Here is a 16,187-nt window from a genome sequence, read left to right as displayed (position 1 = left end):
CCCTTATAATGCCCCATGGTGACACCCCCCCTTCCTTATAATGCCCCATGCAGGATGTCACCCCCCCCTCCCTTATAATGCCCCATGCAGGATGTCACACACACCCCCCTCCCTTATAATGCTCCATGCGGGATGTCACACACCCCCCCTCCCTTATAATGCTCCATGCAGGATGTCACACACACCCCCCCCCTTATAATGCCCCATGCAGGATGTCACCCCCCCCTTATAATGCCCCATGCAGGATGTCACCCCCCCCCTTATAATGCCCCATGCAGGATGTCACACACCCCCACCTCACCCCCCTCCCTTATACTGCCACAGGCCTCCATACAATAAAAATAAAAAAATAAAATACTCACCTCACGTCTCACCTGCTGCCGCTGCTCCGGACTCCAGCGTCGCCGGCCTCATTCCGCTCTGCGCTGTGACTGCTCAGGAGAGAGCGCGGTGTAAAGACGTCACCGCGCCCTCTGACCTGAGACGTCACAGTGCAGCAGCCGCGGAGGATGCAGGAGCTGCTGCGGAGGCACGGGGAGGGGTAAGTATTGTGCCGGGGCCTTGAGCAAGCGGGGGGGAGCGGGCGCTGACACCGCTCTCCTCCGCTCACGGGTCCCATAGTGCTCGGGGTGCCCGACGGTGAAGGCCCCCCGCCTGCTCAGGGCCCCGGCATTTGCCCGGGTGCGCCGGGTGCTGACGCCGGCCCGGGTGTGCGGAGTGCGTCCCTGCTTCTAGGGGGGGGCAGCTGCCCCCCTGCCCCACGGTGGGTACGCCCATGTCTCGATGTGCAAAATTGATAGAGACATGCCCCAAGCGACTTGCATCTGTAATCGCAGCAAAAGGAGGCGCTACAAAGTATTAACTCAAGGGGGCCGAGTAATATTGCACGCCCCACTTTTCAGTTTTTAATTTGTTAAAAAAGTTTAAAATATCCAATAAGTTTTGTTCCACTTCATGATTGTGTCCCACTTGTTGTTGATTCTTCCCCCAAAAATTAGAATTTTATATCTTTATGTTTGAAGCCAGAAATGTGGCAAAAGGTAGAAAAAGTTCAAGGGGGCCAAATACTTTCACAATGCACTGTATGTGACATGCAGAAGTAGTGCTGTTGCTTGAAAAGCATCCAGCAACTATTAGAAGTAAAACAAGCACAGGAGACAGGAAGTGTTGTGCTCCAGAAGCATCCAGCAACTAGAGGGGTTAACACAGTCACAAGAGACAGGGAGTGTTTTAGCAGAGCCCCAGGGGGATTGTGGGGAAGTTATTTACTGTCTGGCTAGAGTCGAAGAGAAAGGTGGTGTATGATCGGCATCTCACAGAAGGCAAGGGAACAGAATTCAGGTCAGGAGAGAAGCTAAACACAGGTCAGATAGACTCCCTGACCTAACAGTGTGGCGTATTATCAGGCAGAAAGATAAGGACTGGAAGGAATCCTGTCATAGGGATCATCTCCCTCATCAAACCCTGCCCCCTCCTCCATCTCCATGCAGGATAAAAAATGCTGTGTACTATTGAGTCCTTGTGAAGGAAAAGCCTGTGACTGTGTATGCATTAAAACTGTGCTGTACTTTGCTACTGGATAGACTGTGTACTACTGTGCTGTGAAGGAGACTGTACTGTTGTTACTGGAGCCTGTTGCTCAAAGAGACACTTAAATTGCACTGGCCATGCCTCATTAAATGTTACTGTTCTACTGTTTCTGAGGACTCTTGTCAAATGTGTCTGGTCAGCAATTGAATCTATCCTGTGCCTGAGAGAAACTGCAGCCTATGGTCGCCCTGAGTAACAGTTCCCCCAGGATTCCAACGAATTCATGTAACCGGTCTCGCCTCTATCTGAACTTAGGCGGCGTACGTGTAACATTGGTGGCCCGTACAGAGAATCCTGAGCGGGAATTAGCGTGTAGAGGGAGAAGAGGAAAAGTGTCTGGAAAAACATAGCAGCTCAGCACCTCAATTCAACTCTGCTACACCAGTTAAAGGGGACCAGCCCTAAATAAAACTCACTAGCAGCAATGGATGTGGAAATACAAATGGACAGAATTAGTGAGCTGCTTCTTCAGTTAACCTGTGAAGAATTGAGAACAGTAGCAGAACATATAAAGATGTCAGAAGAACAGATTTCTAAAGCACACAACCACAGGCAACTGTTAGCTGCCATTAATGCAAAAATGGATGTGTTGGGGGAGAAAGAAGCTGAAGACGTCATGGGGACATTCCACCAGGAGCTAACACAGTTTCTAGCCAGGTTGAAGTTGGAGGATGGAGGGGCGGCACCAATTACCAAAAGTGGGAATCTCCGTCCGCAGACAGAACTACAGGAATTGAAAGAACAATTCAAAGCCCTAACGACAGGCCAGCAGGAATTGACCAAAACTTCTGAACGGGTGATAGACTCAGACAGAACCTTCAACCTGCTCGGGTTAGATAAATCAGGGAGAGAGTCCTCTCTAATACTACAAATCACCATAAGGAAAGAATTCAAGATCCTGGGACAGATTGAAGAGTGTGAACAGAAAGAGAGTCTTATATGAACAGAAAGAGAGTCTTATATGAACTTGTTGCACCAGATCGATGTAGGCTTACAGAAAGGCTACCAACCAGATGAGATCGTTGAGGGGGTGGTGAAAGCGATCAGCCCAGGACTGAACCTTCATGGTATGCTAGAAATGAAGAGTCAATTGACCTTGCAACAGCTGAAGACGATTTTAAAAGGGCACTATAAAGAAGAAAGTACTTCAGAATTGTTCCACCAACTCATTAACCTCTCACAGAAAAATAATGAGTCACCCCAAAGTTTCTTGTTCAGAGCAATTGAACTGAAGGATAGACTGTTGTTTGCATCCAGAGATGTAGAAGCGGAAGAGAAGTTTGATGCTGGACTAGTCCAGAAGAAGTTCTTGAGATAATTGGGAATCGGGTTAATCAGCAAAGACATCAAGTTGCAGCTGAAACAGTACCTAGAAAATCCTGCCATTCTGGAAGAAGTCCTAATTGAAAAAATGAATGAGACAGCTAGTTTGGAGTCGGAGAGCGAACAGAAGTTAAAGAAAGGCTCTGCTCCTAAAATCACGAAAACGAGTCAGCTGTAGTTGGAGACCCCCGGTGGCCAGTCCGAAGATCATCATGGAGACCCTCCAGTGCCACCTCCGAGAGGGAACCTTAAATCACCAACAAAAGAGAGGACCGCCAGCGCTGACTGGGAGGAAGTAATAGGAGAACTGTGAGCCGAGTTGATTGAGGTGAAAAAGTTCATTCGTTCCAGGCCAGAAAATGTATCCCTCAGACCCAGGAGTGGGTTCTAAAATAGAAGATACCCGGCTTGTGAAGCGTGCCGTTCATCAAATCAGAATACGGAGTGTGTCCACTGTCTGAGTTGTGGTGAGGAAGGACATTATGCCAAGGAATGCCAATGATCACGGTCGTTTGGGTTAAAAGACAGGAGGTTGCCAGTGCGGGGCGACTGGTAACCGCGACACGGAGGAGTCCCCAGAAGCAAATCCAAATCTCACCAAACCCCAGAACGGCGCATGAGCTAAAACGGCTGCGTCAGTACTATCCCCAAGTGTGTTCCCATCTACAACAGCTGCAAGAGAGACAGGGGCATCAGTTACGGAGGTCAAACGATGTACTCCTGGGAAGAGGATTCCTCGGTCAGTAAAGATAGCCTCATCAGCCTAATCGGTGATAGGTGCTTAATACAGTGACAGCTAGATGGACTCCTGGTAAAAGCACTGTGGGACACAGGAGCCCAAGCGAGCCTATTAAATGAAGAATGTCAACCAGACCGAAATCCGTTTCATAGGCTGGGTGGAAGTGACTTTCCAACTGAGGCCACGAAGAACAGCAACACCATTGAGCTTTTGGTACCTTTTCTCGTGACCAGTGATCAGAACATGGCACAGAATCCTATCCTGGGTTAAAATGTAATCAGTGAGGTCATCACGAAACACAAGGCAGGGACACTGGTGGTGGATGCAATTGCCACATCGCTTGCCAAACCCAACGCCGTGGCGGAAAATGTGATTCATAGAGTAAAGAAAGCACAGAATACAATGGACCTAAAAGAAGTCAAGGTAGGTTGGCGCCCAACCATCATCCTTGCAAACCAAATGGTGGGGGTGAGGTTTGGAGTCTGGGTAGAACTGGGAAGAAAAGTCCAGAAAAGACTGTTCGTGCCAAAAGACTCCTCAGATTCCTACTGGTGGGTTTGCTCGAGTGACAGTACCGGTGATGAATACTACGAAACACAAAATTAGACTGGAGCCAAAGACTGTGTTAGGTCACATTGAAACCGTTAAAACAGTATATCCAGCCAGTGTGAGACCCGCCCAGGGGTCTACCGTGAATTCAGTCTCCCCATGAAGGAACAGGAGTTGCCCAGGGGAGGAAATTGCACGACCCACCTCGGGGTCCTCGGATCCCCCAATACCCCTGGAACACTGGTGTGCTGAAGAGCGAGCGGTAGCAAAACAGATGCTGAGAGAAGAGTGTCATGCATTCTCCAAAGATGACTCTGATATAGGTTGTATCCCGTCGTTGCAGTTGAAAATCAATTTGAAAGACACGACCCCAGTAACCAGAAGTTACATGTCTGTGCCGAAACCATTACACCGTGAAGTGAAAGAGTATTTACAAGACCTAATCAACAGACATTGGGTCCAAAAGTCGAAGTCGTCTTATTCCTCTCCTATTGTTTGTGTTAGGAAGAAGGACGGTACGTTGAGACTCTGCTGTGATTACCGGGAACTAAACCGAAAGTCAGTACCTGATCGGCACCCGATACCAAAGATTCAAGATATGCTGGATAGCCTATCAGGAAGTACCTGGTTCTCTGTCCTCGATCAGGGTAAAGCATACTATCAAGGATTTGTTGAAGAGTCCAGTAGACCTTTGACAGCATTCATCACACCGTGGGGGTTATATGAGTGAATTCGCATACTGTTTGGGCTTAGTTCAGCTCCAGCAGAATTCCAGAGAAGCATGGAGACATGTTTAGAAGGATTGAGGGACGATATCTGCCAGCCGTATTTTTATAACAATGTGGTACACAGCAAAACCTGCCGGGAGCATGTTGAACATGTGAGGACCGTATTACAGTGGTATCAACAATACGGAGTTAAATTGACCCCAAAGAAGTGTGAACTGTTCAAAAGGCAAGTCCGATTTCTAGGGAAAATTGTGTCCAAAGAAGGATATACCATGGACCCAGCAGAAATCGCTCCAGTGCTGGCCTTAAAAGACAAGCGGCCTTCTACCGTCGGGGAGTTGAGGTAGATATTAGGATTCTTCTCCTACTACCGTACTTACGTTCGGAACTTCTCCAGGATGGCTGCCCCACATACCTCCTCTTGGGGCGGGGGACAGAGTCAACAACACCCACGGAGAAAAAGAACACTGGTAGGATCGGGCTTAAAAGAAACAACGCTGTTTCGTTCCAACAGCCCATTCTCTGGACAGCAGACCACCAGGAGGTATTGGAAGATCTAGTGGACTACCTGGTAAAACCACCCATCTTGGGATATCCTGATTTCAACTTACCATTTGTTCTTCATTGTGACGCTTCTCAAGTCGGTCTGGGAGCTGCCCTGTATCAGCATCAAGATGGAAAATTGAGAGTTATCGGTTACGGTTCTAGAACGTTGACAGACGCCGAGAAGAATTATCATCTACATTCTGGAAAATTGGGGTTTCTGGCATTGAAATGGGCTATCTGTGAACGATTTAGAGATTATCTCTATTACAGCAAAGAGTTTGAGGTATACACTGACAACAACCCTTTGACCTATGTCCTCATTACAGCCAAACTGAATGCAACGGGTCAGAGATGGGTCGCTGAACTAGCTGACTTCAATTTCAGCATCAAGTTCAGGCCAGGAAAATGCAATGCGAATGCTGACAGATTGTCGAGAATGCCACTAGAGCCTGAGGACTTCATGCAAGAATGCTCGGAGGAAGACAGTCTGGAAGCAATTGAGAGCACTACTCAAGCAATACAAGCTTATCAAGAGGAAGACACACCATTGTGGTGTCAGTTGATGGTGGAAACCACCATAAAAGAGAGAGAACAAGATCACCCACTGTCTATTCAACAACTATCAAAAGGAAAAATCCGTAGAGCACAACGGGAAGATCAGATAATTGGTAGAATACTACTTTATGTGGACCAAAATCGGTTTCCAAGTAAACGGGAGAGAGATAATGAGTCACCATCTGTTTTAGTTAAAGGGTGGACGAAGCTCTACCACAGTGAAGACGGTATCCTGTATCGTAAAGGAGGACAATACCGGCAGATGGTACTACCAAGAGTATTCTGTAGGTTGGTCTTCAAAGAAATCCATGAAAACATGGGACACCTGGGAGTGGAAAGGACAGCAAACTTGATAAGTGAACGTTTCTTCTGGCCGTACATGCAGAGAGATATTGAGAGGTACGTGACCAGGGAGTGTGGGTGTCTGAAAGATAAATGTCCCAACACATCAACCCGGGCACCTATGGGCAACATCCAAACTACGTATCCGTTCGAGATGGTCTCAATAGACTTTCTACATATTGAGACGTGCAAGGGTGGCTATGAATACATCTTAGTGGTGATGGACCATTTTATTCGATTTGCTCAAGCATATGCCACCACCAATAAATCAGGTCGAACAGCGGTAGAGAAGATCTTCAATGATTTTTCTTTGAGGTTTGGGTTCCCTAAGAGGTTACACCACGACCAAGGAAGAGAATTTGAGAACCAGCTCTTTGCTAAGCTAGGAAAGTACTGTAGAATTCAGAGATCCCACACAACGCCCTATCACCCAGAGGGTAATGGACAAGTGGAACGTTTTAACCAGATATTATTGTCAATGTTGCGCAGCTGATAAGAAACATGCCTATAACTGTACAAAGAGCGACCAGCCGAAAGTGCTCACCTGCGGGGCTCCGCCGTCAAGTGGTAGTGACATCTGCTTTGTACTGCACATCTGCCTCCTATTCAACTGAATGGGAGGTGGATGTGCAGTACACCGCAGCGGCCACTACCACTTGACGGCGGAGCCCCGCAGGTGTGCACTTCCGGCTGGTGGCCACCGCCGCTGGCACCGATAACTGCTGATCGGCGGGGGTGCCGTGTGCGGGACCCCGACCGATCATACATTGATGCCCTATCCTACAGATAGGGCATCAATGTAAAAGTAGTGGACAACTTCTTTAAATTGCACTGGCCGTGCCTCATTAAATGTTACTGTTCTACCGTTTCTGAGGACTCTTGTCAAATGTGTCTGGTCAGCAAATTAATCTATCCTGTGCCTGAGAGAAGCTGCAGTCTATGGTTGCCCTGAGTAACAGTTCCCCAGGATTCCAGCGAATTCATGTAACCGGTCTCGCCCCTATCTGAACTTAGGCGGCGTACGTCTCACACTTACCAAGAGTTATCAAAAATCGCTGGTTGTCTGTCAGCACTGCAAGGAAATCAGAAAAATTCACCTTCCCATCACCTAAATGCAAACATAAAATGCTATTAGATATGATTATCGGTTACTGACACATTCGGCAGCTCCTTATTGTAATTAACCACTTTGACATTATAGTTCAGGCTTAAAAAAATCTAATGAAAATAATTTGGAGCTAAGTGGAGGGGTTTTTTTTTAACAGAAAAAATAATTGTAGTCTGGCTCAAAATAGTTCAGAAATCTCAAATACCTGATACTGAAGAGAAAAAATCTCAAAGCAGAAATAAAAAATGTACAGATCAAATGGCGAGAATAAAATAAGAGGAAAATAACTGCGAGTGATACTGTACCGTGAAAAAAATACTAACTGCAATGGACATCTACGCAGAAGAAAAAATGTATTACATTACGTGTTGTGACAGGGTCACTGGCAATGTATGTGAGGGGAAATATGTGTCACGAAGTTGCTATCTTCCATGATGTGAAACCCAGAAGTTTCTCTCCAGCATGTTTTGTGCTGAGGGGTTAATCGGCCATGTCAGGGTTGGATTTTTTGTGAGTAGGTGTAAGAGATGGGTGGGACGTCTATTCACCATATCTCCACCTCAAGGGTGTGGTTGGGCAAGTTAAATGTCCAGCCAATGAGTTTTTTTTCGGTTGTGTGTTGGGAGACAGGGAAGTCTCCAGTGTGGAGGTGAGAGCTGAAGCTTAGTGTGAAGACATGGGGTCTTCCGTGGGCGTAACACTACTCAGACAATACAGGGTGCAGGTAGAACAGTGTGGTAATACTTTATTGAACCACAAAGCGGACAATAAACACATAGAACAGTCCCAGCAAGTACCCAAGATGGTGCAACATTACACAGTCCTTACCCTTCCGCTAGCCAGCCGAGAATAGATTAGCTGCAATTTCGAGGTTTCCGGGGCTGACACCCCCCAGTGGCACCCCGCTTTTGGTGGGCCCCCAGAGAGAGCAGGTAACAACAAGCTTAGGAAACTAGCCAAAATCAGTGAAGTCTGGGGCCAGGTGACCTGATTGTCCCAACCTGGATTCTTCAAGACGTGAGGGTTCAGCAATGGTCAATGGAGCCGATGTGTATTCCTCCAGCTGGGGCCGAAGTTCCCTAAGCTGACATGCTGTAGAATGACACAGAATACAGGCAGAGACCCCTTTTTTATAGATCATAGTTGTCCTTGCAGGCATCATTCACAGGTCAAGGGCCAGGGATCAAGGTGGAAACTCATTGTTTGAGCATTTAATCAACTTGCATGGTTTGGTATAATACGTAATCAGCATATTATCACAATATTGCTCCATGTCTCTATCTTGCAAGATTTGCAGACAATATGTTACAGTACATCTCAATTCAAGTGTCAACATTCAGGATTATTCAAACAATTGTGTGTGTTAATCAAACAAAGTAGAACACCAATGCAAAAGCCAACATGAAGATAAAAGCATATGGCTCATGACTTACTGAATTTGTCTGGCATAATTAAGAAGAAAAGCTGTGTTGTCACATTTAGAGTATCCTGAGCGGGCGAATCCCGCAGTTATATGGACTGTGTTATTGTTCTAAATGTTATCTTTTGTTTTGCCATTATGCCGGAAAGACCATGTTTATTTTGTTTTCTGGTCTATGATGTAATAAACCAGCCACGGACTTTGGCTCCAAGTGTTTTTGTGTCTACATCTGAGAGCAGCTGAGTGAGTCAATCTATCACAGTTGGTGTGTCAAATGCGGGCATCATTCCGGGAACACGTGTAGCTGCTACAGGAAAAGTTATATGTCCTGGGTGAAGGCCGCCAGCCAACAAGGGACATCCTGCAGCATGGAGGACCTAATTAAACATCTGGTCCTGACGCAATAGCAGCAGGAGACGAACAGGCTGTTGCTACAGCAAATACAACAGCACCAGCAGGAGCAGGGGCGGCAGATGCTCATCAGCCGGACTAGGGGGTGAGGCGCTCGTCCTCTCGTGCCGCCATCCAGGGCAGGACAAGCGCCCCACCCCCTAGTCCAGCTGATGACTCCCACATCTGGAAGGTGGTAAGACGGGCCATGCAGAAGATAACCCCTGGGGAAGATGTGGAAGCTTTTCTCACGGTTTTCGAGAGGGTGGTTGCTCGGGAGAAATTTCCGCCAGAGCAGTGGGCGGAAGTGCTGGCGCCATATTTGACAGGTGAACCCCAAAAAGCATATTATGACTTGGCACTACAGTATGTCAAGGAATACGCCAAGACCGAAATCTTGGCACGCCTGTGAGTAATTATGTCGGTGAGAGCCCAACTAGTCCAAAAGTGGTTGCAGCCAGGGTCTTCCACTCCTGCCCAGATGGTCAAGCGTGTGGTGATGGACAGACTCATCCACTCCCTTCCCAGGCCAGTGCAGACCTGGATTGCTCAGGGTGACCCTCGAAATGCGGACGACCTGGTTAGCCTAGTAGAGAGGTACCAGGTAGTAGAAAGATCCCTCAGGAAAACCGGACATCGTCTCTGGTATACCCAAAGGGGGGCAGGCTTACCACGTAGGAGGACTAGAGTCTCAAATGGGGGTCGTCCCAATTTAGCTGAGGGTACCGCAAAGGACGTGGTCTGTTGTCGAAGTCACAATCCTGGACACATAGCCGCCTGGTGTCATATTTCCCCAGAACCAATGGACTGAAGCCTAGGTCAACGTTGTTCCTATTACGCCTATCCAGCCTGTAGTGTGGACTGTCAACCCGGCGAGCGGCCACAGGCATGTGCCGTGTCAATTAATGGGGTAATGGTGCTTGGACTGTTGGACTTGGGGAGTCTGGTGACCTTCATCAGTGCTACACTTCACCACCAGTCGATCCCTGCAAGAACCGTGGCAGTTCACTGTATAAATGGAGATGCCAAGGACTTCCGTGGCCAGAGTAACCGTAGGAACAGTCTGTGGCCGCCCAGTCCCATGAGGTCAGGGTAGTCAAGGATTTGATACATCCTGTCATATTGGGGCGGGATTTTACCTTATTTTGGGACTAGTGGCAAAAGGGGGCCGTAACGAGTGTCTCGGACAAAAGCCAGATCCCTCGGAAAAAAACCCAGTCGAAATCAAAGGTGGATGAGTTCCCCCTGTGTGTCCTTGCTGGGAAGGAGCACGAGACAGTGATGCAACCTCCCTGAATTAGAAGTGTTCGAAGAGAACTTTGGGCCTGCTCAAGTTAGGGACCTTACCTTAAAGGGGGCGTTTGACAATGTCACTGTCCGTAATGGGGTTGCTCAAGAGTCATGGGCAGACCTCAAATTCCTAGTTATGGACTATGCAACCCGGTACCCAGAAGTGGTACCACTAAGGAACTCTTCGGCCATGAGTATAGCCCAGGAACTTGTCCATATTTTTGCCAGGACGGGCCTGCCAAAGGAGTCCAGGGAACCCCCTTCATGAGCAAGGTGATGAAGGAGCTGTGTAAGGTCCTCGAGATTGCCTAGCTGCGAACCTCAGTCTACCATCCGCAGACAGACAGCCTAGTAGAGTGGTTCAATAAGACCTTAAAGGCCATACTCAAGAAGGTCATTGAGAAAGACGGATGAGACTGGGACTATGTGCTTCCGTTCCTGCTCTTCTCCATCAGAGAAGTTCCTCAAGCCTCCACTGGCTTCTCTCCCTTTGAGCTCCAGTATGGTCGACATCCGCGAGGGCTCCTAGACGTCGACAAGGAAACCTGGGAAGCCGAGGTCATGCCCCACTGGAACATCATAGAGCACGTCGCCCAATTGCAGGAGATTATGTCAAAAGTGATGCCTATCGTGATGGCGCATCTTCTCCAGGCACAGGAGGCACAGGCAAGGGTGTATAACCGATCAGCGAGGCTGAGGCAGTTCCAGCCTGGGGACCGCATGCCGGTGCTTATCCCTATGGTCGCGAGCAAGTTCCTAGCCAAGTGGCAAGGTCAATACGAGGTGGTGGAAAAACTAGGTGAGGTTAATTACAAGGTCCACCAGCCAGGACGAAGGAAGCCGCACCAAGTATACCAACTTGCTCAAGCCGTGACGAGATCGGGAAACGCTGGAAGCTCCTTCCCTGGGAACCAGTCCCGAAGCCAAAGTGGAGAATGTCACAATTGCGGAGACTCTATCTCTGGCCCAGAAGCAACAGTGTCGAGAAGTACTACAGTGGAACCGTGACCTGTTCTCACTCAGAATTGCAGGTGGTGGAGCATAACGTGCTGACAGAGCTGCATATAAGGGTGAACCGTAGGCCATATTGGATTCCTGAAGCATGCCGTGAGGTAATCGCAACTGAGGTGAAGAGTATGTTAGAGCTCAGCGTGATAGAAGAGTCAAAAAGCAGACCTGATGGGTGTTTTCAATACACCAGAATGTGTTTTGGACTGCAGGGGGCCCCAGCCACCTTCCAGAGGGCTATGGATTGGATGTTAGCTCCACATAAGAAGTATGCCGCAGCCTACCTCGATGACATTGTGGTCTTTAGCCCAGACTGGGGTAGTCATCTGCCAAAGGTACAGATGATTCTGGATGCTCCTAGAAAGGCGGGGTTTACTATAAATCCAAAAAAATGTACCATTGGGAAGGAAGAGGCCAAGTACTTAGGTATATCATCAGTAGTGGCAAAATCAAGCCACAAGTCAACAAGGTCGAGGCAATACAGAATTGTCCGCAACCGTTTTCCAAGAAGCAGATGAGGGCGTTTCTTGCAATTGTGGGATGTTACCGGTGGTTTATCCCAAATTTCGTAGCAAACGCTTTCTAAGAAGCAGGTGAGGGCATTTCTTGCAACTGTGGGTTATTACCGGTGGTTTATCCCAAATTTCGCCATGATTGCCGCACCACTGACTGATCTTCTTAAAAGCACCAAATCGACGACGGCCAAATGGACTGCTGAAACGGAGATGGCATTATAAGAGCTGAAGCTGGCACTATGTAAACACCGGACTTTAGTAAAGAATTTGTGGTCCACACAGATGCGTTAGAAGTCGGTTTGGGAGCAGTGCTGTCTCAAGAGATAAATGGTGAAGAGCATCCCATCCTGTATGTGAGAGCTCTCTTTCTGCGAGAAAAACTATGCCATTGTTGAGAAAGATTGCTTAGCCATCTAATGGGCAGTGGATATGCTGAAGTATTACCTGCTAGGTCATAGGTTTAATCTAGTATCAGACCATGCACCTCTAAGATGGTTAAGGGGAAAGAAGGGTAAAAATGCTCAGGTGACTAGGTGGTTCTTAGGCCTCCAGGACTTTAGTTTCCAAGTGGAACATAGACCCAGGAAGTTACATGGTAACAAGGATGCCCTCTCCAGAATTCCCTGTATGGTGTCTGAAGGTGCCAAAACCCCTGGCTTTGGGCAGAGGGGTGGGGGTGGGGGGGAATATGTGACAGGTTCACTGGTAATGTATGTGAGGGGAGATATGTGTCATGAAGGTTGCTATCTTCCGTGATGTGAAACCCAGAAGTTTCTCTCCAGAATGTTATGTGCTGAGGGGTTAATCGGCCATGTCAGGGTTGGATTTTCTGTGAGTATGTGTAAGGCTATGTTCACACATGTTGTGTTTTGCAGCGTATTTTGCAGCAGATTTTTATGCAAATTTTCAGGTGCGTCTACCCTTACCAGCAAAGTCTATGAGAAACCAGAATTCTCAGTTCACACATGTTGCTTTTTGTTTGCTACGTATTTTCTGCCTTGCTTGCGTATTTGGAAAATAGAGCATGTCACTTCTTTCTGTGTTTTTTCAACGTTTTTTCACCCATAGGAAGTAATGGGTGGTGAAAAAAAAGCTGCAAATGCGCACCAAAAACGCAGCAAAAAATGCACCTGTGTTTTTTATTGCGTATTCGCAGCATTTTTGCTGGCAAAATAGAATGGGATTCTTTTTTTTCACAGAAGTTTATGTACATGCCTAAATAGAGACAGAAGGACAGTGAAAAAAAATACTGCAAAAACGCAGCAAAAAAAGCAGGAAAACCTGCGGAAAACCAGCGGGAGCTGGGGCGCTGCTGACACTGTGCGCACGCCATTAAAGAACAGGGATATTCACTCTTCTCCACGCACATAGCCCCGGCGTGGAGAGGAGTGAATATCCCCGCAGTTCACCTCGGCGTTTGAGAGCGCATGGCAGTGACGTCATGCGCTGCTTAGACGCGGAGGAAGGCTTCTGCTGGCAGAACAGGAGCAGCGCTGGAGCAGAGGAGGGGAGGTGAGTATGAGTGTTTATATTTTTTAATGTGTGCAGCGATGGGGGGTCATATATACCAGGATTGGGATGAGGGGGCCATGCATACCAGGATTGGGTCTGAGGGGGCCATGCATATCAGGATTGGGGATGAGGGGGCCATGCATACCAGGATTGGGGATGGGGGGTGCCATACATACCAGGATTGGGGATGAGGGGTGCCATACATACCAGGATTGAGGATGAGGGGGCCATGCATACCAGGATTGGGGATGAGGGGTGCCATGCATACCAGGATTTGGGAGGAGGGGGCCATGCATATCAGGATTGGGGATGAGGGGGCCATGCATATCAGGATTGGGGATGGGGGGCCATGCATATCAGGATTGGGGATGATGGGGCCATGCATACCAGGATTGGGGATAAGGGGTGCAATGCATATCAGGATTGGGGAAGAGGGGGCCATGCATATCAGGATTAAGGATGAACGGGCCATGCATACCAGGATTGGGGATGAGGGGTGCCAGGCATACCAGGATTGGGGATGAGGGGTGCCATGCATACCAGGATTGGGGATGATGAGGTCATGCATACCAGGATTGGGTTGCGGGGAGACATGCATACCAGGATTGGGGATGATGGGGCCATGCATAGCAGGATTGGGGATGAGGGATGCCATGCATACAAGGTTAGGGGATGAGGGAGTCATGCATACCAGGATAGGAGATGAGGGGGTCATGCATACCAGGATTGGGGATGAGGGGGCCATGCATACCAGGATTGGTGATGAGTGGGCAATACTTACCAGGATAGGGAAATTTACCAGTAGCTGCTGCATTTCCCACCCTAGGCTTATACTCGAGTCAATAAGTTTTCCCAGTTTTTTGTGGTAAAATTATTTGCCTCGGCTTATATTTGGGTCGGCTTATACTTTATGTATATATGGTGCTTATTTTCCTTTGTTTTATGGCAGCATGCAAGGCGTACATAAATTTAGCTCAGAGAACAAAAATAATTTGATAATCAATTAATTCTTAATTAATTAAATAATAATGTGACTGTGTACATTAGTTTAAAGGGAACCTGTCAGCATGAAAAAAGTTATATGGCTGCATAGATACTTATCCTGCAATAAAAATTATACTTTTTTGGAGAGATCTGGTTGTGCCAGTCATTAGATACCTAGTGTAAAAGCTATATGCAAATCAGGCTGTATGTGCACTGGGGGCGTGTTCATGCACTTATCTTCTGACAAGTGCATTGACACACTTCTACACTAGATTTCTCATGACTGGCACATTGAATATCTACAAAAAAGGTATCGTTTTTATTGGGGGACAAGCACCAATACAGCCATAATGCTACTTCTGTATGTAAAAATGTACTGACAGGTTCATTTTATTGTTAGTTTTAATCAATGTGTAAAATTAATTTATCTAGCTCTATTCTGCTGGTACTGTACTACCACATTTTCTACTAATGATCATGTCTACAAAATACTAATTTAAGTACGTACTTACCATCAATATCAGCACTTTTCAAGGCTTCAAAAGCATCTTGATGGGTTAAATAAATCCCCATAGTATTTAGTGAGAATTGCATGTCATTCATGTCCACACGATTAGTTTTATCCTTACGAAAAAACTGAAAGCCATCTTGGAAAGCTGTAAGTCACAAGATAGGAAATCAAAGAACTACAACAGGGACTGATGATCTCTCTTGCATAGCACAACGATTTACAAATGAAAAAATAGATGACGTACCGTACTCAGCGTGCCATACAATAGGAAAGTCAAATTACCCAAATTGTCATGGGACTTACAAGTTGCGATATTGGAGCTGTCTACTCGTGTCATGGCTATGTCGGCTTTTTCTTACATTTTTCTTGAAGATCTGAATGACGTCAGACCCTTTGATTTATGTAACGTAATCTTTCTGAGTGAGTTGGTCACTAGGGCAGACCAAAATCATTAAAGCAGGCCATCTATAATAAAACTGGGGATGCGTGTTTCTGTCCGAAGCCTCGATAGACTGCGCATGCGTGATGCGCAGTCTGGCTCCAGAGAGAAGCACGCATCCAGCCGTTACAGGTAAGAGGAGGTGTATGGCGCCGGAGATCGCGCGGTATGCGTAGACACTGAAAGCATACTGCGATCTCCGGCGCCATACTTTCATACTTACCTGACCGGGAGGAGCGTTGCCACGGCACCTCTCTTCGCTGGAGACCGGGGACGGAGTGAAGGCGTCGGACTGGCGCGTGCGCATAGCGCTATCCGGCGCCATTTTACTGAAGACACATTTACAGTGTGTCTTCAGCAAAATGGCGCCGGACAGTGCGGTGCTCCGGCGCCGCACTCCTCCCTCGGCCTCCAGCAGAAGAGGACACAGCAGCAGAGAAGAAAGGTGACTATAACTGTTTATTTTTTTCGTATGTGTGTACAGTGTGAAAGGGGTGAGGGGACCATGCATATATCAGGATTGGGGGGTGAGGGATACCACACATACCAGGATTGGGGGGTGAGGGGTACCACACATACCAGGATTGGGGGTGAGGGGTACCATACATACCAGTATTGGGGGTGAGGGGTACCACGCA

At 47.6% G+C, this 16,187-nt stretch overlaps 1 protein-coding gene across 1 annotated transcript in view; it reads right to left on the bottom strand.

Annotated features, from left to right (window-relative positions):
• The window catches only part of EFCAB3 (EF-hand calcium binding domain 3), a 31,742-nt gene extending 16,520 nt beyond the window's left edge, over positions 1–15,222 (bottom strand). The window contains exons 1-2 of the mRNA XM_073681066.1: positions 15,112–15,222; positions 7,409–7,480 (exon numbers count right to left, since the gene is read on the bottom strand). Of these exons, the coding sequence (XP_073537167.1) occupies positions 7,409–7,480; positions 15,112–15,202 (163 nt within the window). The 5' untranslated portion in view covers positions 15,203–15,222. The remainder of the gene's footprint in view (positions 1–7,408; positions 7,481–15,111) is intronic.
• Between the last annotated feature and the right edge of the window lie 965 nt (positions 15,223–16,187).

Source organism: Phyllobates terribilis, unplaced genomic scaffold (assembly GCF_046119375.1).
Source record: "Phyllobates terribilis strain yellow unplaced genomic scaffold, ASM4611937v1 Scaffold_5__5_contigs__length_657084704, whole genome shotgun sequence".
Taxonomy (NCBI): Eukaryota; Metazoa; Chordata; class Amphibia; order Anura; family Dendrobatidae; genus Phyllobates; species Phyllobates terribilis.
This window is presented reverse-complemented; position numbering and strand designations above follow the sequence as displayed.